This window comes from Mixophyes fleayi (assembly GCF_038048845.1).
Source record: "Mixophyes fleayi isolate aMixFle1 chromosome 4 unlocalized genomic scaffold, aMixFle1.hap1 SUPER_4_unloc_4, whole genome shotgun sequence".
Taxonomy (NCBI): domain Eukaryota; kingdom Metazoa; phylum Chordata; class Amphibia; order Anura; family Limnodynastidae; genus Mixophyes; species Mixophyes fleayi.
Window position 1 is genome coordinate 267,654 of NW_027445890.1, and position 24,232 is coordinate 291,885.

Below are 24,232 nucleotides of genomic sequence, written 5' to 3' on the forward strand. Positions count from 1 at the left end.
TTGACTGCAATTTCAGGCTGTTCGGTGGCAACAAATGATCGGCGGATCCCAATAACTGGTGGTGAGCATGGGGTTAATGGTGGCTGTTTTTTCCCACACAGTAAATAGAACATCTGTTTGAACGCTGCGTGGAAACAAAGTAATGCTTTCCCGCTCAAATCCTTTCATTCCCGAGTTGCTAATAAGACTTAGTATACCGTTGATCTGGGAAGTACGTTACTACTGGCGGGTTAATTTGAAATAGTCCACAGTTTATTTAAGCCAATCAAAGGAGGGGGGCATGCTTAACTCATCCAATCATCGTGCAGCGCTATGTCTAAATAGGATTGTTAAGCTGCCGTCTTTAATATTCATTATAATTTTGAATAATGGCTAGAACTAAGCAAACCGCTCGCAAGTCCACCGGCGGGAAAGCTCCCCGCAAGCAGCTGGCGACCAAAGCTGCCAGGAAAAGCGCCCCAGCTACTGGCGGCGTGAAGAAGCCTCACCGCTACCGTCCCGGCACTGTTGCTCTGCGAGAGATCCGCCGCTACCAGAAGTCCACCGAGCTGCTGATCCGCAAGTTGCCCTTCCAGCGCTTAGTACGTGAGATCGCCCAGGACTTCAAGACCGACCTGCGCTTCCAGAGCTCAGCAGTCATGGCTCTGCAAGAGGCCAGCGAGGCTTATCTGGTGGGGCTCTTCGAGGACACCAACCTGTGCGCCATCCACGCCAAGAGAGTGACCATCATGCCAAAAGACATCCAGCTGGCCCGCAGGATCCGAGGGGAGAGAGCATAGATACTCGTCCCTCCTACGTACACAGCACAAAGGCTCTTTTCAGAGCCACCAAATGCGCATTCGAACGAGCTGTATCCTCCCATCTACCCAGCTTTCCGACATTATATGACCTGGGAGGGGCGGGTGCTTTATACATGTTGAGATCTAAAACCTGTTTTAAAAGTTATCCCGTTTTTTTAAGTGTTACTGTAACGTCCCTAAAATTCATTTTAACAACAGTTCTCCCTTCGGTGCAGGACGAAACATTGCCTGGGTCTATACTGATTCCTAGAGTAACTAAAGTACGTCTGGGTTACCCAATGGGCGAGAGCTGATTCATACTACAAGCCGTTAAATAGATGCTGCAAGACAGACAAAATATTAAATTGAAGTCGGCTTATTTAGAACGTTGGCTGGTAGAATTGTATGTATTGTAATAAACATTCGTACAGGGGATGGTGGTGGTACAGTATAGGAAAACCTGTTATCCATGACTTACAGGGAATGTGAATACAGCCCGATCAGAGAGAAGGTGGGTGGCTCTGAAAAGAGCCTTTGTGGTCTCAGGATATCACGGGTGAATTATTTGGCGCTGGTGTATTTGGTGACGGCCTTGGTGCCCTCGGACACGGCGTGCTTGGCCAGCTCTCCGGGCAGCAGCAGACGTACGGCGGTCTGGATCTCCCTGGAGGTGATGGTGGAGCGCTTGTTGTAGTGAGCCAGGCGGGAAGCTTCTCCAGCAATGCGCTCAAAGATGTCGTTGACGAAGGAGTTCATGATGCCCATGGCCTTAGAGGAGATGCCGGTGTCGGGGTGGACCTGCTTAAGCACCTTGTAGACATAAATAGCATAACTCTCCTTCCTGCTCTTTCTCCGCTTCTTGCCATCTTTCTTCTGGGTCTTGGTGACGGCTTTCTTTGAGCCCTTTTTGGCTGCTGGGGCAGACTTGGCTGGTTCAGGCATTATAGCGACAAAACGATCCCAATCACAATGTGCAGAAACTGTTCCTGATACCTCCCACAGCCGCTCTATTTATAGGCAGCCCATGTAAATGAGACCCACAGTCTGCTCTGTGCACTATTGGATGTTGTGCGATGTCAAATCCCACCCGCTGCTGCGGATTGGTGTTTGTTTGAACTTGAGCGGCACTAGCTAATTTGATAGCGGACCAATGAGAGAAGGGTGTCTGTCCCTACAGCGTATAAATATACGGAGGCGGGACAGATAGCCTTATTGTTGTAGATTGACTTACACATAAGTTGAAATGTCTGGAAGAGGCAAACAGGGCGGTAAGACCCGTGCTAAGGCCAAGACTCGCTCATCTCGAGCCGGTCTCCAATTCCCGGTCGGTCGCGTTCACCGTCTGCTGAGGAAGGGGAACTATGCGGAGCGTGTGGGAGCTGGCGCCCCGGTGTATCTGGCAGCGGTGCTGGAGTACCTGACTGCTGAGATTCTGGAGCTGGCTGGGAATGCCGCCCGTGATAACAAGAAGACCCGCATCATCCCCCGTCACCTACAGCTGGCTGTGCGCAACGATGAAGAGCTCAACAAGCTACTCGGTGGGGTGACTATCGCCCAAGGAGGAGTCCTGCCCAACATCCAGGCCGTCCTACTGCCCAAGAAAACCGAGAGCCATAAACCAACCAAGAGCAAGTAATTTCCTGCTGGATAATTGTCCCCACAACACAAAGGCTCTTTTCAGAGCCACCCACCCCGTCCCTAAAGAGCTGATCCACGACTATAACATCCCGCTTTAGCTGTGTGTTAACTCGAGTTAGACGAGGTTACATTGTAATGCTCGTTAGATAACGGACACAGTTGAACTAAACTCCCCCATCCAGATTGGCGGTGTCGTCTATTAAACAAAAGTGAACCATATATGGCACTGTCACGGTGCACTGACGTTACGTTTAAACAAGCTGCAGACACTTTATAATAAGACGGCAGGAGTCAGTATATACGGCTATAATCTCTTTTCTCGCACCACCGCCGGAAAGAAACAGCTACTCTAGAGCTCAGCTTCATAGCGCACACATCCACCCCCATAGAGTAACAGAAAAGTGTGTGTGGAGGGGAATATATACTATATAGCTCTGTCGAGACCGAGTGGGTGGCTCTGAAAAGAGCCTTTGTGTGATTGACAGGAGTGCGGCTCCAAGTTACTTCTTCTTAGGAGCAGCCTTCTTCGGCTTAGCTGCCTTTTTAGCCGGGCTCTTGGCTACTTTGGGCTTAGCTGCCTTTTTAGCCGGACTCTTAGCCACTTTGGGCTTAGCTGCCTTTTTAGCCGGGCTCTTGGCCGCCTTCTTGGGTTTCACAGCAGGTTTCGGCTTCTTAGGGCTTTTTACTGCTTTCTTGGCTGCTGCCGGTTTCTTGGCCTTTTTCGGGCTCTTGGCTGCGCTGGGAGACTTCTTCGGGGACTTGGGCACTTTCTTGGCTGCCGCTTTCTTGGGTTTAACCACCGCCACCTTCTTCTTAGCTGCCTTATCCTTGCTCTCCAGCTGCTTCTTGTTCAGCTTGAAGGAACCGGAGGCGCCGCTGCCTTTCACCTGGATCAGGGTCTCTTTCGTCACCAAGCTCTTGAGCGCCACTTTCAGGCGGCTGTTATTCTTCTCCACATCGTAACCTCCAGCAGCGAGGGTCTTCTTCAGGGCGGCCAGGGAAACACCGCTGCGCTCCTTGGATGCGGACACGCATTTAACAATCTGCTCAGACACGCTTGGACCGGACGTTTTGTTGCCCTTCTTGGAGCTTCCTGCAGCTGCTTTCTTCGGCTGACGCTTTCCCTTGACGGGGGCCTCTGCTGGAGCAGCGGGCGCTGCGGCGGGAGCTGTCTCTGACATTTTCCGTGCACCAAATAGAAACAAAACTTTTACATGCAGATAATCATCAACTGAGTTGTTATATAGAGCCCAGGAATGCGAAGCCATTGGCTGTGGTGAAGAGCCAATCATGTGCGCAGATTCCGGGGGTATTGTTACCACGCCCATTATCCTCATGGACGCCGTTCTAGAATGTCGGCTCCCGCTTTGTGTTTCTATGGCTGAAAGAAATGAGTTTAATATGAAGTGTAATAATACCGGCTCGTTGTCCTTTATTTCATCAGCACATTGTGACGCCCTTTCGTCGTGTGTAGACTTTTTATATTGAGGAACCCCGGGCAAATACACTGAAAATACACCCAACACCCCCATCTCCCTAAATCTCCTCTCTGTATCTTAACTTATGATCAAATACGTGGATGCGCCCAAAGAAAGCTCCCGGATCCCCCAGTGACTGAGCAGAGTAAACCTTCCTACTTCTCCTTTTATGTCATGTTTCACTTCTCACGTCTTATTTCTACCTTTTTAAACCTTCAGACTCGTGTGAGACTGTCACGTTACACAGATGTTCCATACTGACAGGCATACAGTCATGCATCACAATCGTCAGCTCTGTATATGTCCAGTAATCACTATTCCCGATTTAACATTTGCGACAGTCTCCTACCAGACAACACTGAAAGGATGGTCACACGGCAGTTTGAACACGGAGCATGCAGAATGCAGCCACCGCCGCTGAATAAATGGTCACACACTGGTACAGAAAGTGAGTGAAAGTGCAAGCAGAGCTTTATTCCCAGCCTGAGAGCTCAGAAAACAGAAACATATACTGAGTTAACCGAACACATCTACGTTCTGCGTTCTAACAACAAAAGGTCGCCCTGATTGACATTACAGGACCAAAATATAATTGTACTACAACGGCCTGAAAACTGGCAGTGTTGGTATGACTCAGGAACCTGTTGCTTGGTGCTCCTCCCCTATTTCCCTCAAGTTCCCAATCAGGTCCGCCTCTCCTGTATAAAAGGACAGCTTGTCTAGCGTGTAACTTAGTTCGTTTGTTGTAGACGGAAAGAAGATTACCTTTGAACATGTCTGGCAGAGGGAAAGGCGGTAAAGGACTCGGAAAAGGAGGCGCCAAGAGGCACAGGAAAGTCTTGCGGGATAATATCCAGGGTATCACAAAGCCCGCGATCCGCCGCCTGGCTCGTAGAGGAGGTGTGAAGCGTATTTCTGGCCTCATTTATGAAGAGACCCGTGGGGTGCTGAAGGTTTTCCTGGAGAACGTCATCCGGGACGCCGTCACCTACACTGAGCACGCCAAGCGGAAGACTGTCACCGCTATGGATGTGGTCTATGCTCTGAAGAGACAGGGCCGCACTCTGTATGGATTCGGAGGCTGAGCACTGACTCCTCTCGTCTAATTTCATTACACACACAAAGGTCCTTTTCAGGGCCGCCCATCTCTTCCATTAGAGAGCTGTAATATTGCCCTAGTACTCGGTAGAATGTGTGGAATTCTCCCCACTATATATCGGTGATCTGTTTAACTTTTGTATCCTCGAGGATACACGATTAGCTATTTGAAACATATGCAAAGGTGATCGCTGCGTGTCAGTGTTGCCTTAGAAAAGTTTGTTAATAAGAGACTATCGTGTCCTGCTGGTAACAATGCACGATTGTAAAGCATACCAGATTATATAATAATTACATCTTGCACAGATACCTTTGCTGAGTAAATGTGACCAGTGGTATTGCAGTCTGTGTAAAACATTAAACGGTGCAACTCACGATTTGAACAATATATTATCTTTCCAGAAAACTCTAAATATGTGTCCCTATAATTGATATCTTGGTGCAGACTTTATAATATATGTGAGGTCTGGTAAGAGCAGGGAGATGGCATGAATGAAAGTAAAGTTTAAGTCAGCCTGGCTCATTCCCTCTTACATTTCAAAGGACAGCAGAAAGCATTCACCACAGAACTGGGTATTTGTTTTAATCATACATACAATAGTTTTAATTCATAGCATGGGACAATGTAGCACTGTGAAAATGGAGATGTGATTGCCACTGTTCATGCAGCGGTTATGATACATAGTAAATATAATATGTGATTTGACACTGTATATTAAATCTGTTCTTTGTTTCAGTCTGTACACTTCCCTGCATTCTAAGAGAGACTGTTACAATGTGCCTCAATACAGATGTTAGTCCTGTTTTTGTATTGTGACATATTAGCTGTATAACTGACATATTAGCTGTATAACATTGTTCTCTCTTTATTAGGAGCGAAGATTAGGGGGAGAAATTATATTCATAATTAATGGACACATGTTTGTTAAGTATTAATATCAATTATAGGAAGTATATTTAGGAAGGATTAGATTTTTCTTATGTGGATTATAGGAAACATGCATGCGCTCTCGGATCACATGGTCCCTTTGTGTGTGATTGGCAGCCCCCCTCTCTGATCTGGATCCCTGGTGTCTTGTTATGTGTTAAGAGTTACTTCAATGACAGGACATTGTTTACAGTGAAAGCTTTTGTCTCCTATAGCGGTTCATTGTAGCTTTAAAGTTATGTCATAGATGAGGTTGCTTTGCATTCCACTACATGTCACATAGTAGTACAGGCAACTTTATCCCTGATATCACATTTCATATATTTGGCTCATAATCTCGACAGCCAGCAAACCAGTCAGACAGCCAGCCACAGGGTTAACCAGGAGATAGGCATCGAGAAGCCCCGTCTGCCAATGGGTTACTTGCAATTGGGGATTTGGGGTTGGGGAAGTCACCCAACGAATGTCAGACAACAACTCTGCTACCACTATTTTGCACATATGCGTGGCCCAATTTCTCCCCTGTTGCCTCATACTTTGCTACATGACAGTGTCAACCTCCACTCTAGCTGAGTGACCGCACTAATGAGTTCCAATGGGACATCCAGGAACTGTGTACTGCTGTCTACCCCACCACCAGAACCAGGTGAGATCCTTACGGGACAGATCAGTGGCTTAGGCCAGAGTCTTTGGACCTGGAGAAGGAAGATGTGCTTGGGATAAGTCGAGACACTGAGTAATAAGGGTTAAATGTGTGCAAGAAGTGGCATAGTTTTATAACAACTGCGTTCAATACACCACTGGGTACACACCGTAAATTTTAGTGTTCAACTGCCAGGGAAGGGAGATGCAAGACCTATCTCTCACTCACATCCCCTGATAATGAAGAAAATGGAACCAACCAGCTGTGTCTAGCAGCAGTAACCACCAGTTGGGGGTAGCTCACAATGTGGTTAGCAAACGGTTGCACCAAGGTCTGTCGCTAGCAACGTCAGGAGCATGACGCTTGGGACAGAGGGTGCAGGTATGCATGAAGAGGCTGAGCTACAAGTTGAGTGATCGCTGACAGGTAACACCGTACGTAGTCTGAAGGCACATGTATCCAGATGGCCGGTGCATGATATAGTGCCCGAACATGGAGATGGACGGGTGACAGTACAGCACAGGAATATGCTGCGACCCTGTTTATTTTCAGAATCACACTTGGTGGTACCAATTGCGGAAGAACAAGTTGACCCACTGGTGGTGATGGAGGACTTCTGGTTCATGTTCCCACACATTGAGGATGTAGCAAATCCCCCACCTGCCAAAGATACGGTCATCCAGACCCCTCTTCCAGTCCTAGTAGGAGACAGCCCCACAGGGCCTTGCCCGCTATCCTGCCTCCCATAAGGCCCCTGAGGACAATCTTGGGTAGCCCCAGCAACCGGATTGCAAGTTACGTGTGGTCTTAGACTCTCTTTATAGGGACTACAAAGGACAAAACAGTGGGAGTTTAAGAGCCAGGACTGGCGACACTTTGGTTCCGGTTGCATCACGGTCCATCGAACTGCGTGTGGATGACGTCATCCAGTGATATCCCTAGACGGTACGTTATTGGAACAACGCGGCTCCCCTTGAGGGGCATTATGCAACACCGCTACTGGTGGACAATTTAGGTGTTCAGCGAACAGTGAAAAAGAGGACAAAGAAGTCAACTATGAATGTACGATGGAAGTGTTACGACTAACGGTCTTATATTCAACCTGTAGAATCAGGTAGAGAGTTCCTCACCTCTAGCAGCCGCCTTCCCCGTAGAGCTTGTTATGCTCAAAGGTACTCGGATGCCCCCAGGACTTATTCTCGCGGTGGTACAGGTGTATGAACGTACCGTAGCGTAGAGTAATGTGGTGTAGAGTCTAGCGTGGTAAAAAGACAGGCCAAGGTCTGGGTCCAGAGCAGATATCATGGTCAAGGTCAGGAATGGCAGCAGACTGGGATAAAGCAGGAACAAAGCAAGGGTCAGGGCAACAGGCAAGAATCAAATCCACAAGAACAAAGCCAAGCACAGCAGCAGGCTAAGACACAGAAAACAGGAACTATAACATGCAGGGAGGCTAAGCCCTCACTGCCTTATAAACAGACACTGACCAATGTCAAAACAGAGAGGACAGCATGATAATCAGCCCCAGAAGCTGATTGATTAATTAATTCAATTACTTGCGCACGTGCCTGGTTGCCCCTAATGCCGAGACCCGGCACTATCACTCACAGCGTCCAGACTGTTGTCTAGGCAACGGCCGGGGTGATACAGGAAGTGACGTCCCGGCATGGAGACAGCCTGGACACTTTCTGCGGGCATGGATAGTTGCGGTGACCTGAGGGACCACCACGACCTGTTACAGTACTTCCCACCCCCCCCTTGAGGAGGGATCAAGGAACCTCAAAAACCAAGTTTTCCAGGGAATTGTTTAAATAATCTCTTGAGCAGTCTGTCAGCGTGCAGGCGCCTCTCAGGAACCCAAGAGCGTTCTTCTGGACTGGATCCCTTCGGATGCACCAGAAAATGGGTTTGTCCCTGAATCCGCTTGGAGTCGAGAATTTTTCCACAATAAATTCATGAGAACCATGCAAGTTGACTGGTCGGGGTTTGGGTTGTTCAGGAGTCTCAAACTTGGAGGACAAGACAACAAGTTTCAGGAGGGAACAGTAAAACATATTAGGGATTCTCAAAGAAGGTGGAATCTTCAGCCTGAAGGCAACAGGGTTAACTTTTTTTAACAATAGAAAACGGTCTAATGAACCTAGGTCCCAATTTCTTGCAGGGTTGTTTGAGCCTAATATTCCGGGTGGACAACCAGACTTTGTCTCACACCTTAAGAGAACAGTTCCTGAAATGACGATCTGCAAAAAAAATTGACCGAGAGGTGGCCTGAAGCAGGGCGGAATGGAACTTCTTCCAAATAATTGTGAGATGGGAGGCTGTTTGGCGTACCCCAGGAGAACCAGAAGAGTTGATTGAAGCAAGAGAATTAGACCTGGGATGGAGGCCATAGTTGCAAAAGAATGGAGATGTGCGGGTGGAAAAATGGCAAGAGTTATTATAGGCAAATTCGTCCCACGGAAGTAAAGAAGATCAATTGTTATGACATTTGGAAAAATATAATAAGATGAATTGTTCCAATGACTGATTGTCTTTTTCTGTTTGACTGTGGATGGTAAGCAAAAGACAGACTGATGTTGATGTCAAGGTGGTTGCAGAAAGATCTCCAAAACTGAGCCATGAACTGAGACCCACGATCAGAATCAATATCTTCAGGCAGACCGTGGAGATGGAAGATATAGCGAATGAATAGTGATGCCAGAGTTCGGGCATTGGGTAGACCTGCCAAAGCGATAAAGTGGGCCATCTTGTTAAATTCATCTACCACCACCCAGATTGTTTTGTGACCGGGTGACCAGGGTAAATCTACAATGAGGTCCATCGACAGATGTGACCAAGGTTTACTTGGAGTGGACAACGACATTATTTGTCCCGACGGAGAGCTTCTGATACTCTTGTTTCTAGCACAATCTCTACATGAGAGTGCAAACTCTTTAAAATCAGTGGCCAAATAGGGCCACAAAACTGTGCGCAGGAGGACTTCAGTGGTTTTGAAAACTCCAGGATGTCCGACAATCTTGTTGTCATGAGCCTCAGATAGTACAGCCTTCCTGAGATGGACTGGTACAAACAATTTATCTGAAGGAGTCTGAGGAGGAGCAATTCTTTGGAAATGGTGGAGAGCAGCACCCAAATCCTGGGTAAATCCTAAATGAATTGAGGATGAAGGAACTGTAGACAGCAGAACAGTGGAAGGGGCATGAGAGGTCATAAAGCGGCAGGAGAGTGCGTCCGTGCATCCGCTTAAACATTCTTGGAACCAGGTCTGTAAGAAATAATAAACTTGAAGCGGGTAGAAAACAAGGCCCAGCGTGCTTGTCTGGAATTTAGACGTTTGCCAGATTAGGGCAGTTAGAGGAGCTACCAGGTCCAAGAAGGAATTAATAAATATCAGGTAATAATTCTAAAGCCCAGGAATCTTTGTACGGCCTTCAGATTGGTTGGGCATACCCAATCTAAGACTGCTTGGACCTTGCTGGGATCCATGAGTAACCCATCCTAGAAATATAACCTAGAAATGAGACCTTATGGATCTCAAATTCACACTTTTCTAGCTTGGCAATGAGTTGATGTTGCCGAAGTTTAGAAAGGACATGTTTCACGTGAAGGCGGTGTTGGTCCACGGATGAAGAATATATCAGGTATAACACGACAAAGCGCCCTAATAACTCTCGTAGAACATTGCTTATTAGATCCTGAAAGACAGCATGTGCGTTGCATAAACGAAAAGGCATGGACAGGTACTCATAGTGACCTGAGTGGGTGTTGAATGCGTTCTTCCCTTCATCCCTGTCCTTGATACGTATAAGGTTGTATGCTCCTCGTAGATCAATCTTGGTGAATACTGAAGCACTTCTGAGTTTATAAAAAAAAAGGACTGATATGAGTGGAAGTGGGTAGGTGTTTCTGATGTGATTGTACTTAACCCACGAAAGTCAATTCAAGGTCGAAGAGAACCGTCCTTTTTTAGTCACAAAGAAGAACCTGGCTCCTACCGGGGATTTAGAAGGCCTAATAAAGCCCATTTTAAGGTTATCCTTAATATACTCCTCCATGGAATGTGTTTCTGGTAACGAGAGAGAGTACAGTCTCCCTTTTGGGAGTTTTAGAGCCAGGATCTATGTCAATAGTGCAATCGTAATCATGATGAGGAGGTAGCGTGTCAGCTGACTGCTTAGAGAATACATCAGAAAACTTATTGTAGGGTGACGGAAGCTGATCTAGAGGAACCTGGAGCAGACTAACAGGCACAGATAAGCAGGATGAAGAACAAGAAGGACTCCAATGAATGATGTCTCCCTTGTTCCAATCGATGACCGGACTGTGGAGCTGCAGCCAGGTATGCCCCAAGATCACCAGAACGGAAGAGCAATTAATTAGATAAATGGATGTTATGACTGTCTTTGTTTTGTATCTGGCAGCAGAACCTATAATCCATCAGAGGTGCTGCTGCTGTCCTGCTCCTGAACTCTGCAACATGCCTGAAGGAGTTAATCTCCTTGTCTGATGCTAATTAGAACTGCACCTGTTGCACTGCTTTAAGTACCTGCCTCTAGCTGTGCTCTGAGCAGTTCATCCATTTGTTCCTGGCTGCTGCTAACCTGCTCCTGTGCTATTTGGTATACCTGCTGGACTGAACTTCTGTGTATGACCCCTGCACAGGGCCATCTTAACAACATTATGGGCCCCTGGGAAAAGCAGTGCACCGGGGCCCATAGATATAGATATAGATATAGATATTTAGATGTATGCAGATACAGATACAGATACAGATACAGATATAGATATATATAGATAGATAGATGTACTTGCTCAGTGACCGGTGTAGTTTTTTTTTGTTGTTTTTTTTTTCTTTTGCAGGATTATTTATTCTCATTAAGAGAAGTGCCTATGGGGCCCACTTGCTCGTGGGGCCCCCCGGGCAGCTGCCCACCGTGCCCAATGGAAAAGATGGCCCTGCCCCTGCCTTTACCTTGGACCTTGCCTGCTTGCCTGAGACCCCAAATCATTTGCCTGTACCTTGGACCACGCTGTTTTACCTGTTGCCCTGACCTTTTGGACAGACTTCTGGACCTCGCCTATTTGCTTGATATCTGCCTGGCTATTTGGATTTGTTTGTCTGGTCTCTATTTGATCCCTGGACTCTGTCTGCTTTCCTGGACATCCTTGTGCCTTCTGGACTGGGGTAAACTTATCATACTTGTTCCTGCCATTTTACTATACAGTCTCTTTTGGAACCTGTTATCCGTTTATTTCAGTTATCTTTGTTAATATATTAACCTGAATAAATACACTTTGCCTTACACTTCTGTTGCACTTTGTGACTGCACTGGGATTCATAACATGATGAACTGCCATACAATCTGGGCCTGCTGATTGCACACTCTCTGCCTTAGTCCTGGAATTCCTAGTGTTGTTGCATTGAACTCTGTGTTTGGCTATTAGACATGTCTGTAAATCCACAATTACAAATGCTGCAAATGGACATTGTTCAGCTCTGTTACCAAATCATACAACTATCCATTTTACTCCAAGAACTACTTAAAACTCTTCCTGCTGCTGTGATAAGTAATTTCAACACTAATTCTGATTTTAAAGCAACAAACTCCTCTAATGAAAGCATTCAGACTGCAGAGAATTCTCCCAGAACTTTTTCTGACATTGGTGCTGCATCTATGATATTGCCAGCGGTCCCTACCATTAGGGATTCTAAACGACCAAGCTACCTGCGTCCCCCTCTCACTGAGGAGGAACGATGGCGCAGAAGGATTGTTAAACTATGCCTCTACTGCGCCAGTGGCGAACATCTCTTACAAAGTTGTCCGCTCCGCAGACAACAACATCCTATGGAGCAGCCTTCAGTGTGCTCCTCTCCAGACCCTAGATTGTTCTGCACAGCACCTCCTGTTGCTTTACTTCAGCCTAATCTGCCAGTTCCAGTTGCCACCTGTCCTGCGGTGCCAGTTCCAGTTGCCACCTGTCCTGCGGTGCCAGTTCCAGTTGCCGTCTTTCCTGCGGTGCCAGTTCCAGTTGCCGCCTGTCCTGCGGTGCCAGTTCCAGCTACTGCCTATCCTGTGATGCCAGTTCCAGCTACCGCCAGGACTGGATCTCCGGCCATTGCCTCCTGTTCCGAGGTGCCAGCCTCTGCCTTCAGTCCTGAGTCCGCTGTGTCCGGTCCTGAGTCAGCTGTGTCTGTCCCGAGTCCGCTGTGTCCGGTTCTGAGTCCGCTGTGTCCGGTCCTGAGTCTGCTCCCTCTACTCCCGAGTCTTCAGCCGCTGCCTCTACTCCCAGGTCTTTAGCCGCTGCCTCTACTCCCGGGTCTTCAGCCGCTGCCTCTACTCCCTGGGCTTCAGCCGCTGCCTCTACTCCCGAGTCTTCAGCTCCAGAGGGGGCGCTGCCCTTACAATCTGCTCCAGAGAGGGTGCTGCCCTTAAAATCTGCTCCAGAGGGGGCGCTGCCCTTACAGTCTGCTCCAGAGGGGGCGCTGCCCTTACAGTCTCCTCCAGAGAGGGCTCTGTCCCTCCAGCCCATTCCAGAGAGGACCCTGTCCCTCCAGCCTGTTCCAGAGAGGGCCCTGTCCCTCCAGCCCGTTCCAGAGAGGGCCCTGTACCTCCAGTCCCCTATCGAGTTGCCTGTCCATGCGGTTCAGCCCGGGTTGCCTCTCCATGCGGTTCAGCCCGAGTTGCCTGTCCATGCGGTCCAGCCCGAGTTGCTTGTCCATGCGGTCCAGCCCGAGTTGCCTGCCCATGCGTTTCAGCCCGAGTTGACTGTCCATGCGGTTTAGCCCGAGTTACCACTTGCTACTGTCTGCATTGAGGCATCTCACAGTGCTGTTTGCTCTGAGGCATCTCACAGTGCTGTCTGCTCTGAGGCATCTCATAGTGCTGTCTGCTCTGAGGCATCTCACAGTGCAATCCAGTCAGAGTTCTGTGCCCAGTACGGGCTTCCCATCAAGTGTGCCCAACTTGCCATCCCAGTCGGGACTCCTGCTCTGCCGTTCCAGTTGAGGACTCTCCAGAGACTGCTGCACAAGCTGGGTACTCTCCAGAGACTGCTATTGAGCCTGAATGCCCAAAAGCCTTTTCCGAGTCATCAGATCCTCCTCCAGTCTTCTTTGATGGAGACATCAAACAGTTTGTTATGGTACTCAAACTTTCCATGAAACAGTTTCAAGATTGTCCGGTTTATTTTGTTGATCAATTTAACCAAGTGGGTTCAATTATTATGTGTTTTAGAGGGGAGCCACAAACCTGGGACTTCTCATTACTAAATTCCGATGACCCCATTATTCATAATACCATGGACTGTTAATACTGTTTGTCAGAAGTACACTCCATCCACAGTCAAGTCATTTGATCACGATTTTTCTGTGCCCGTTCCAACCTGTGCGTCAGTTCCTGCACCTGTCCATAAGACCTCTATGAATGTGTCTTCCATCAGACAGTCTAGGTCACCTAGGGAGAAGGTTAACAAGAATGGAAAAACCTTTGCTTTGCCACTTCAGTCACAACAAACACCAACCTTGGTGACTGGCTTTTTGGGCATATCATCATCGGGTGATAAAATAAAAGGTCCTATCCCGACTCTAGGCTGGGACTCAGACTCTGAAATTGAATTTGTGGAGGATACTAGAGAGTTAGTGGACAAACTTTACAATTCTTCTGCTTCTGAAGAATGGGGTCTTCTCTGTACTCCATTAGAGAAGAGCCCAATTGTGTCTCCAGGGAGATCTTATAAAAAGAAAAAGAAGAGGAGAAAAACCTGAAGGGAGCATGTATGGAGCGTCTGGAATCCGCTCCTTAAAGGGGCGGCTATGTTATGACTGCCTTTGTTTTGTATCTGGCAGCAGTACCTATAATCCATCAGAGGTGCTGCTGCTGTCCTGCACCTGAACTCTGCAACATGCCTGAAGGAGTTAATCTCCTTGTCTGATGCTAATTAGAACTGCACCTTGTACACTGTTTTAAGTACCTGCCTCTAGCTGTGCTCTGAGCAGTTCATCCATTTGTTCCTGGCTGCTGCTAACCTGCTCTTGTGCTATTTGGTATATACCTGCTGGACTGAACTTCTGTGTATGACCCCTGCCTGTACCTTGGACCTTGCCTGCTTGCCTGAGACCCTGAATCATTTGCCTGTACCTTGGACCACACTGTTTTGCCTGTTGCCCTGACCTTTTGAAAAGACTTCTGGACCTCGCCTATTTGCTTGATCTCTGCCTGGCTATTTGGATTTGTTTGTCTGGTCTCTATTTGATCCCTGGACTCTGTCTGCTTTCCTGGACAGCCTTGTGCCTTCTGGACTGGGGTAAACTTATTATACTTGTTCCTGACATTTTACTATACAGTCTCTTTTGGAACCTGTTATCCGTGGATTTGAGTTATCTTTGTTAATATATTTACCTGAATAAAGACACTTAGCCTTACACTTCCGTTGCACTTTGTGAATGCACTGGGATTCATAACAATGGACAAGACTTCAGAATGTAGCGCCCCCACTGTGAGCGGCAACAGTTGTGGTTGGGAACAAATTTTACCACCTGGTAAAGGACCACCATCCAGACCACATACAGTGATGGGCGACTCGAGCTTAATGGCAGGAAATCCCAAAGTACAAGCGAAATCCAGATCCAGAAAATTCCCTGCAGCACCGCTTTCTAGGAAAGCAGAGACAGATGTGGATTGTGCACCAAAGGAAATTACTGCAGGAACCAAGAGTGCTTTATTGGAAGATATAATCTGCAGACCTAGACAAACCTCTTCCACCATCTCTAGGCCTGTTCTTTTCCCGGCTGGTCTGACTTGTTGGCACAGTTTTGGAGGAGATGACACCAGTTGCCACAATATAGACAACGGGCTAAGGTTCGTCTCTGGGTTTTCTCTTCCGAAGAAAGGCGATAAGCACTTAGCTGCATGGGCTCAGCAGCTTCAAAAGGTGCAGCAGGAGGAGTCTAAAAAGAGCATGAGGTGACGGTAGTATCCCTCTCAGCTTTTCTCTCTTTAAATCTACGGTCAATTTTAATGACCAATTGCATTAGACTCTCCAGTGTAGCAGGAATAGGATATTACAACAGGGAGTCTTTTATGTGTTCCGAGAGACCCAAACGGAACTGGCTCCGGAGTGCCAGATCATTCCACTCGTTATCTGTGGACCAGCGCCTGAACTCAGCACAATATTCCTCAGCAGAGCGGTGACCCCGTTTTAGTGCCCTGAGATGTGATTCAGCCGATGCAGCTCTGTCAGGCTCTTCATAAAGCAACCCCAGGGCATCAAATAATGCATCAACGGACTATAGTGGAGGGCATGTGGAAGCAAGGCTAAACGCCCAGGACTGAGGATCACCCTGGAGCAGGGAGATAATGATGCCAACTCTTTGCTGTTCAGAGCCAGAGAAGCGTGGTCTCAAGCGAAAGTAGAGTTTGCAGCTCTCCTTAAAATTGTGAAAAGAAGCCTTGTCACCGTAGACGCGGTCTTGTAGCTTCAATTTGGGCTCCATTGCAGGACCCGGAAGGCCTTGCTGGGCTTGCGAGGCTCTGGTGGCCTCTTCCTGGGCAGACAAATGCTGAACTAGGTTCTGGACCACCTGTGATATGGTCTGGATCTGGCCTGCAACAACTTGGGCTGGAGTGGGGTTCGTCCCGCTTTCATCCATGGAAGCGAACTCTTCCAGAACTTCACTGACCGGTTATAATGCTACGACTTGTCATCAACCTGTAGAACCAGGTAGAGAGTTCTTCACCTCTAGCAGCCGCCTTTCCAGTAGAGCTCGTTATGCTCACAGGTACTTGGTTGCCCCCAGGACTTATACTCGCGGTTGTACAGGCAAGGACTTATACTCGCGGTTGTACAGGTGTATGAACGTACTGTAGCGTAGAGTAACGGGGTGTAGAATCTAGCATGGTCAAAAGATAGGCCACGGTCTGGGTCCAGGAGCAGGTATTGTGGTCAAGGCCAGGCAAGATGTCAGGACTGGCAGCAGACAAGGATAATCCAGGAATGAAGCAAGGGTCAGGGCAACAGGCAAGAATCAAGTCCACAAGAACAAAGCCAAAGGTCATACACAGGAAGCCTAATAGAAATATTTGTTCAAGCACAGCACCAGGCTAATACACAGAAAATTGGAACTATAACCGACAGGGAGGCTAAGCCATCCATGCCTTATATACAGAGACTGATCAATGGCAAAACACAGAGGACAGCATGATAATCGGCCCCAGGAGCTGTTTAATTAATTAATTCAAGTACTAGCGCACGCGCCCGGCTGCCCCTAATGTTGGGACGCGGCGCTATCACTCACAACGTCCCCACTCTTGTCTAGGAAACGGCCGGGGCGAACCAGTAAGTGACAACCCGGTCGCCGAGGAGACGGCCGGGACACTTCCTGCAGGCTCGGAGAATCGCGGTGGCATGAGGATCGAGAGAGGAGGAGAAAGTAGTGGGGTCAAGAGCATCTAGATTGCACCTAGGAAAGCTAGATTTGGGTGAGAGGGGAGGGCAGGAGAAGAATGTAAGGGGTGCTAAAAATGGTACAAAGCGTGCAGCACAATCCCCTATCCCACCCCCAGTTACTCACCTGATCCCGAGGGAATACTATGGAAAACCACCTCCCATGATCTGAGGCTCGCCTTGCTCCTCCTCCTCCTGCACGCCATCGGTACGACCCTTGCACGGGGAAACAAACTGGAGGCTCTACTACCCTTCGACGAAAGGGCAATGTCCGAGGTGACGGCTGCGAGTCAGAGACACTGACTCTACCCCGGCTGCCGACACCTTATTTTGCTCTAGTCTAATACTTCGGCGCCGAGAGTACGAGGGCCTAGGAACAATCCCGCCCAAGTACTCCACCCACCAAAAGGTGGGAGCCCGTTCTGAAAAAGGGGACTTAGTGTTTTACTCACCTGATCACTCATCTCCTTAGCTCCTGACTCCTTGCGTCCTAACGTCACCTGTAATGACACTACCCAGCCTCCCACCAACTCCAACTGTGAGGCTATGGTGGGGCACTCTTACACTGTTACCAGCGGATCCACCAGGGACCTAACCACAAACCAACTAGGGGTCAGGGAGAGACTACGTTTGTCAGAATCACTAGGTGGAATTGATGATACCTGCCAGCAGTTGGCGCTACTGAGTACTTAGGCGCAGAGTCTAACACGCCCATGGTTTTCACCAGGAACCACCGCAAGAAGGTATGGACTTCGCTGCAAGGGACATGCAAGTCGCGGCCCTCAGTATCAGTCAGCTGGCGAGGTAACAATTGACAAAAAAGGAGAAAAATAAAAGTGTGTCTTAGAATAGAGGCACTCTAATGGCCAGAATTTTTTTAAATATATAACTTTATTAATTTGCATTCAAAAGTATATTATTTATTTATTATATGGAGAGTGTTTTCCAGTAGGCCTGTAGCGAAATATTAAAATAGAATGTGAATTGTATTTACCAGGTTAATATGTACTGTTAAGAAGGTAGAAACAGGAAAAAATACCTTGCTGCGCTGCTACTCTGAAGTATAGCTGATACTTCTAAATGTACTAAAGAGAACAAATTGGATTAACTGGGATGTCTGCCACCTTTGGTCATTGGCGGCATGACGTCCTATAAGTGATATATTATATTGTACCAATAGTCACTATATATGGTATGAACGTATTATACGGGACCCTTGAAATATAGTGAAATATAGAACTCAGTTATCCATTTCTAGTTATACTTTACAGGTCCACTTTTTTTAAAGTCTGTTTGGTAAGAAGTATTTTTGTATTTCAGAACAAGTGATATTTATTCAGAGCTAATGTTGCTCAATTACTGCAGCAAAAGAAGTTGCTTATTTATAAAGTTTCAGTGGGAATTGTTAATCCAATCCACATCAAACCATTACTATTGAGTAAAAGTTTTTTCCCCCAAATGTCTATTTCTAGAGTATTTGTATAGCTCAATTATTGTCATTGGTACATGTATATAATACTCAAAACTTCATTCACTCCACCTTTTAGGGATCATTGGTCACTTCCCCACGTTTTAGGGACTGATTTTCTATCTAGTATATATTTACTTGTTCCTTAGTATAGATATCATTCATACAGAGCTACTTTTTTGGAATTCTCATTCACACATTACTTCAATGAAAAAGCGCTATATCTAATGAGCATCACTTCATAGCTACTTAGTAGTTGGTTGTCTCTCTAGATAATCTTAAATGCTTTCACAATCTAAATCTATCATGAGTAGCATACGCAGCGTCCGTCGACGCGCGTTTCGCTAAGAGGCTTTTTCGAGGCAAGCCGGGATGTGTGTTAATTGGCTTTATAAATGGGAAAATCCTCCCATAATTGGTGACGTCACTCAGCGACATTGATAGCAACCGTCCGGTCATGGGACTGCATCAGCCAATAATCTGATTTGCTGACGTCGCCTAACGATGTTGATGGCAACCGTCCGGTCATGTGACTGTATAAGCGAATTGTCTGATTTACTAGCGTCACTTAGTAATGTTAGTGGCGACCATCCAGTCATATGATTATTCCAGCCAATTAGTTGATTTAATTTCAGGTGAGGTATTTATCTGTATTGCAGTCATAAGAATGCTCTCTGTATTGTATGGTGGTCATAGGAATGCTCTCTGTATAGTATGGTGGTCATAGAAATGCTCTCTGTATAGTATGGCGGTCATAGGAATGCTCTCTGTATAGTATGGTGGTTATAGGAATGCTCTCTGTATAGTATGGGGTCATAGGAATGCTCTCTGTATTGTATGGTGATCAAACTAATGCTCTCTGTATTGTATGGAGGTCACAGGAATGCTCTCTGTAAGGTATGGCGGACACTAGGAGGCTCTTTATATTGTATGTGTGTGTATATATGTGTATGTATGTGTATATATATATATATATATATATATATATATATATATATATATATATATATATATATATATATATATATATATATAATTCATTTCGTGTGGTGGTGATAAGGGGGCACAATGATAGAGATGGCTCCATGGCACGGTGTGATAAAGGAGAAACTGTGATGGAGGGCACAGTGTGATGATTGGGCAGTGTGATACAGATGGTACCGTTACATTTATGTTTTAATTTGTTTCAGTGAGTTTTATTTCAATAACCAATTAATTTTTATACAGCTAGCATGTGATATCTGCATTTAAAGTACTTTGATTCTATGGAGGCTTATTACATAAAGATCCTTACAAAGCCAGACCGAGAAGAATGGGGAGGGAGGGGGCTTCAGTGCGGTCTAGAACTTGTAAAGCGCTAGCCACGCCCCCCACATAAGGTTGATCACGCCCACTCGACGACTGGCACTCCCACTTAGATGGGGGGCGCCGGTTCCCTGTCTCGTCCAGGGCACTAAAATGGCTAGTTATGGTAATGTCAATACTCCATCTCCTGGAGGGTCATCCGGTCTGGTGGAATGGGTTAAAGTATATGCCCCCATGGGAGAGAGCAGTGGGGGAAGCTGTGTCGGAAAAAGAGAGCCAAGTTTCAGTGATGGCTAGAAGGTAGAGGGGCCTATTTATCAAAGCTATCCGTCTTTTAATTTAGCGGTAAATCCTCGAAAACAACAGTTTTCGAGGATTATCTGCTAAATTACTATGTATTATTCTAGCATCGCTGCAGATATCTCAGATATCTGCTGCTTTGCATCTCTCATCGTTTTACTGAGCACTCCCCATAACAGTGCATGGGAAGTGCTCAGTAACTCTATGCAACAGTGACCGAAACTTAGCTTTCAACCATGTTAATATACGCCATCTGAAGCTGGCGAACATTAACATGATTGAAAACTTTCACTGAAAACAGCTCTGCTCAGAAGAGCAGAGCTGCACAGCGCATGTGTGAAGGGATCACATGATCCCTCCATGTCACTTTCCGCATGTTCTTCATTCAGGGATTTCTGTGCGCATGCCCGAGGTCACCGGTCGAAGCATGCGCAAAGGGATTGAAAGAGGGGTGAGCAGTGTGGAGAAGTGCCCCGGCGACAAGGCGGCCGAGAGGGAGGCGCAGGACAAAGCTACTCACCAGTCCAGCGGTGAGTATTCATTCCTCCCTGGAAAGGTCCCGGTGGCAGCGGGCAAATGAGCCAATCCCGGCTTACTTCCCGCTGCTGGCCAATCAGCGGCCGGGTCGGCGAACCAATCCTGGCTCGCCTCCGGCCATTCAAACTACTGGTGCCACCGCTAGCCAATCAGGGCTCGCGGCAACGGCTGATATCGTCAGTGTGCCCGCGGCTTTTTCTGTCGCCGGGCGCCAACGCGAGGGCTGTGCGGCGGCGGAGGGGAAGTAGGAGGACGTCGCGTCCAGACGTCCAGCAGCGGCGGAAGCGTTAGGGAGCCCTTGTAAGGGCTGTGAGCTACCCTGATGCCCGAAGACTTCAAGCAAGACGCCGGAGCAGAGATCGTCGGTGGGGAGCCCTTGTAAGGGCTAAGAGCGCCCCCGCAAAGCAGCCTTTGACAGCGCCAAACAGGAGAAGAGGCGCCGGCGGTTGGAGAGCCTGGAAGACCCGAAGAAGGCGGGTCAAGCTGAGTTTCCTGCGCGGAACAAGTGAGTACCAATTACTCTTTTAGCAGGACGCTAGGACCTGACGTAGAGTACGGAACACTCGGTTCCTAAGTAGGTACTAAGAAGAGTTCTGGAGCGGTTTATAGAACCCCATCCATCCGTCCGGAAGGGCACCCAAGTTCAGGACAAGACGGGCTTAACGGCCGCGGGCGCAGGCCTGTGGGGCACAGCGTCTCAGGACGTGAGAGTGGTCGGTCTAAGGTAACGTCCGGTGTGGTGAGTTCCATAGCGGTCCCTCTGGATCGGGTAAGTAACAGAGGTGTTGGGAAGGGCTGTCATTGTGCTGTCTCTCTTGTCTTACAGGTGCTGATCGGAAGACAAGGTAAGTGGAAGGAACCAAAGGGGGCACCAACGGAGAGTTAATAAATTTGAGAAACTTTTGAATCCGCATCTATGGGATGGGGATTGAAAAGTTTATACTGAAAAAGCGAAGGGTAATAATAGACCCCTAAGAGAGATGGAGATGAAGAGGTTGCGGACAGAGGGCAGTTTATTGCACATGACACTGCAGTTCCAGAGGGCACAGGAGAAAGCGAGGGAGGGAAGTGGGGAGATATGGATGAGATTGGCAGGGTTACTTGAGCGGGGAGGTGGGTTGTGATTAGGGTAGGACGGGGGGAGCTGGGGGTGAGGATGGGTATAGGACTTGAGCAAGGAGACATGGGGCGCATTTATCAATCATCGGCAAAAGTGAGAAATAGTTATCAATCCTTATCGCATGGATAAGGATTGAACTATTTCTCAAATTTATGAACAACAGATCATAGGAACAGCTGTTTCGAAAAACTGCTGTTTCTGTGATTACAAAAAAATCATACTTACCCCCCCTCTTCGGAAGCGCTGTCTCCGGATCTACTCCTCGTTCTCTTCATCCTTCAATTGCGCATGTGCATTTCGAAGAACTGCACATGCGCACAGAGATCCCTGCTCTGTCTCTGCAACTATCGTTGCAGAGATAGAGCTGTAAGTGACAGGGAGGGATCCTGTGATCCCTCCACACATGCGCTGTCCAGCTCTGCTCTTCGGAGCAGAGATGACAGCATTGGATTTTTTCGGAACTTGTTAGATTTGAGCTGGGAGCAGTCACCATACTGTTGAATGTCAACTACTCCTAAAAACGAAGATGAGTGCAAAGCAGCAGATATCCACGATATCTGCTGCAATGCACCTTTCATAAATTTGCGGAGGACACCCAGGAAGCTTAATTTGCCGGTAAGAGCACTATCATGCTTTCTTAAATATACCCCATGGTGAGAGACAGAGGGTAGATAAAGGAGAGGGAATGGAAGGACTGCATGGAGTGGAGGAGGGGTATATGAGAAGGGGAGGGGAGCATGAGGGAACAAAGAGTTGTGCGTGTTTATGATGACCACAGTTTAGCTTAAAAAGGAACAAACAGATTGTAACTGTGCTCTAACACTGCCCACAAATTATGTTACATGTGAAAACTTAAGTTGTGTTATTTTATGTGTCTCTGGATAAAAGGTAATCCGTCTGCTCTATATTGCTTGGCATCTGTGAGGATACCAGGGTAACGCATAGCCCATGTTTGTTGCCAGCTTACTGACTGGCCCAAAAGCAACCTTATTTGCCAAGCTATCACCTGCCTCAGAAAGGGAAACCTTTTGTCCTATGATATAACCCTGAGAGACCATATTCTAATGGCACGGTGACATACATGGTTATACTATACACGTGGAGCATTTTGGAGAAGTGTGACTGGCATATTTCAGAGAACAGGGGGACTCCAACGGGTACTGGACCTTTATTGATGTTGCTGGGTACTTGTGTGATGGATTGATATCGGCTTAGTTTTAAGAGAATACCAATAAAAATAAGAAAAAACTAAAATGTGAAGAAAGTGTTGACTGCAATTTCAGGCTGTTCGGTGGCAACAAATGATCGGCGGATCCCAATAACTGGTGGTGAGCATGGGGTTAATGGTGGCTGTTTTTTCCCACACAGTAAATAGAACATCTGTTTGAACGCTGCGTGGAAACAAAGTAATGCTTTCCCGCTCAAATCCTTTCATTCCCGAGTTGCTAATAAGACTTAGTATACCGTTGATCTGGGAAGTACGTTACTACTGGCGGGTTAATTTGAAATAGTCCACAGTTTATTTAAGCCAATCAAAGGAGGGGGGCATGCTTAACTCATCCAATCATCGTGCAGCGCTATGTCTAAATAGGATTGTTAAGCTGCCGTCTTTAATATTCATTATAATTTTGAATAATGGCTAGAACTAAGCAAACCGCTCGCAAGTCCACCGGCGGGAAAGCTCCCCGCAAGCAGCTGGCGACCAAAGCTGCCAGGAAAAGCGCCCCAGCTACTGGCGGCGTGAAGAAGCCTCACCGCTACCGTCCCGGCACTGTTGCTCTGCGAGAGATCCGCCGCTACCAGAAGTCCACCGAGCTGCTGATCCGCAAGTTGCCCTTCCAGCGCTTAGTACGTGAGATCGCCCAGGACTTCAAGACCGACCTGCGCTTCCAGAGCTCAGCAGTCATGGCTCTGCAAGAGGCCAGCGAGGCTTATCTGGTGGGGCTCTTCGAGGACACCAACCTGTGCGCCATCCACGCCAAGAGAGTGACCATCATGCCAAAAGACATCCAGCTGGCCCGCAGGATCCGAGGGGAGAGAGCATAGATACTCGTCCCTCCTACGTACACAGCACAAAGGCTCTTTTCAGAGCCACCAAATGCGCATTCGAACGAGCTGTATCCTCCCATCTACCCAGCTTTCCGACATTATATGACCTGGGAGGGGCGGGTGCTTTATACATGTTGAGATCTAAAACCTGTTTTAAAAGTTATCCCGTTTTTTTAAGTGTTACTGTAACGTCCCTAAAATTCATTTTAACAACAGTTCTCCCTTCGGTGCAGGACGAAACATTGCCTGGGTCTATACTGATTCCTAGAGTAACTAAAGTACGTCTGGGTTACCCAATGGGCGAGAGCTGATTCATACTACAAGCCGTTAAATAGATGCTGCAAGACAGACAAAATATTAAATTGAAGTCGGCTTATTTAGAACGTTGGCTGGTAGAATTGTATGTATTGTAATAAACATTCGTACAGGGGATGGTGGTGGTACAG

The 24,232-nt window shown here is 47.4% G+C and overlaps 6 protein-coding genes across 6 annotated transcripts; 4 read left to right on the forward strand and 2 right to left on the reverse strand.

Moving 5' to 3' along the window:
* The first annotated feature begins 366 nt into the window (after positions 1 to 366).
* LOC142111684 (histone H3) lies at positions 367 to 779 on the forward strand. Its single transcript, XM_075193843.1, has one exon. It carries the CDS (start codon positions 369 to 371, stop codon positions 777 to 779), a length of 411 nt encoding a protein of 136 aa, XP_075049944.1. The 5' UTR covers positions 367 to 368.
* Positions 780 to 1,293: 514 nt separating this feature from the next.
* On the reverse strand, positions 1,294 to 1,762 carry LOC142111729 (histone H2B 1.1). Its single transcript, XM_075193884.1, has one exon. The coding sequence runs from the start codon at positions 1,719 to 1,721 to the stop codon at positions 1,341 to 1,343; it is 381 nt and encodes a 126-aa protein (XP_075049985.1). The 5' UTR covers positions 1,722 to 1,762; the 3' UTR covers positions 1,294 to 1,340.
* A 147-nt stretch (positions 1,763 to 1,909) lies between these two features.
* On the forward strand, positions 1,910 to 2,467 carry LOC142111728 (histone H2A type 1-like). Its single transcript, XM_075193883.1, has one exon. The coding sequence runs from the start codon at positions 2,023 to 2,025 to the stop codon at positions 2,413 to 2,415; it is 393 nt and encodes a 130-aa protein (XP_075049984.1). The 5' UTR covers positions 1,910 to 2,022; the 3' UTR covers positions 2,416 to 2,467.
* A 428-nt stretch (positions 2,468 to 2,895) lies between these two features.
* Positions 2,896 to 3,598, reverse strand: LOC142111695 (histone H1.01-like). Its single transcript, XM_075193854.1, has one exon. The coding sequence runs from the start codon at positions 3,596 to 3,598 to the stop codon at positions 2,918 to 2,920; it is 681 nt and encodes a 226-aa protein (XP_075049955.1). The 3' UTR covers positions 2,896 to 2,917.
* A 1,070-nt stretch (positions 3,599 to 4,668) lies between these two features.
* Positions 4,669 to 4,980, forward strand: LOC142111712 (histone H4). Its single transcript, XM_075193869.1, has one exon. The coding sequence runs from the start codon at positions 4,669 to 4,671 to the stop codon at positions 4,978 to 4,980; it is 312 nt and encodes a 103-aa protein (XP_075049970.1).
* Positions 4,981 to 23,370: 18,390 nt separating this feature from the next.
* On the forward strand, positions 23,371 to 23,783 carry LOC142111683 (histone H3). Its single transcript, XM_075193842.1, has one exon. It carries the CDS (start codon positions 23,373 to 23,375, stop codon positions 23,781 to 23,783), a length of 411 nt encoding a protein of 136 aa, XP_075049943.1. The 5' UTR covers positions 23,371 to 23,372.
* Positions 23,784 to 24,232: the final 449 nt, after the last annotated feature.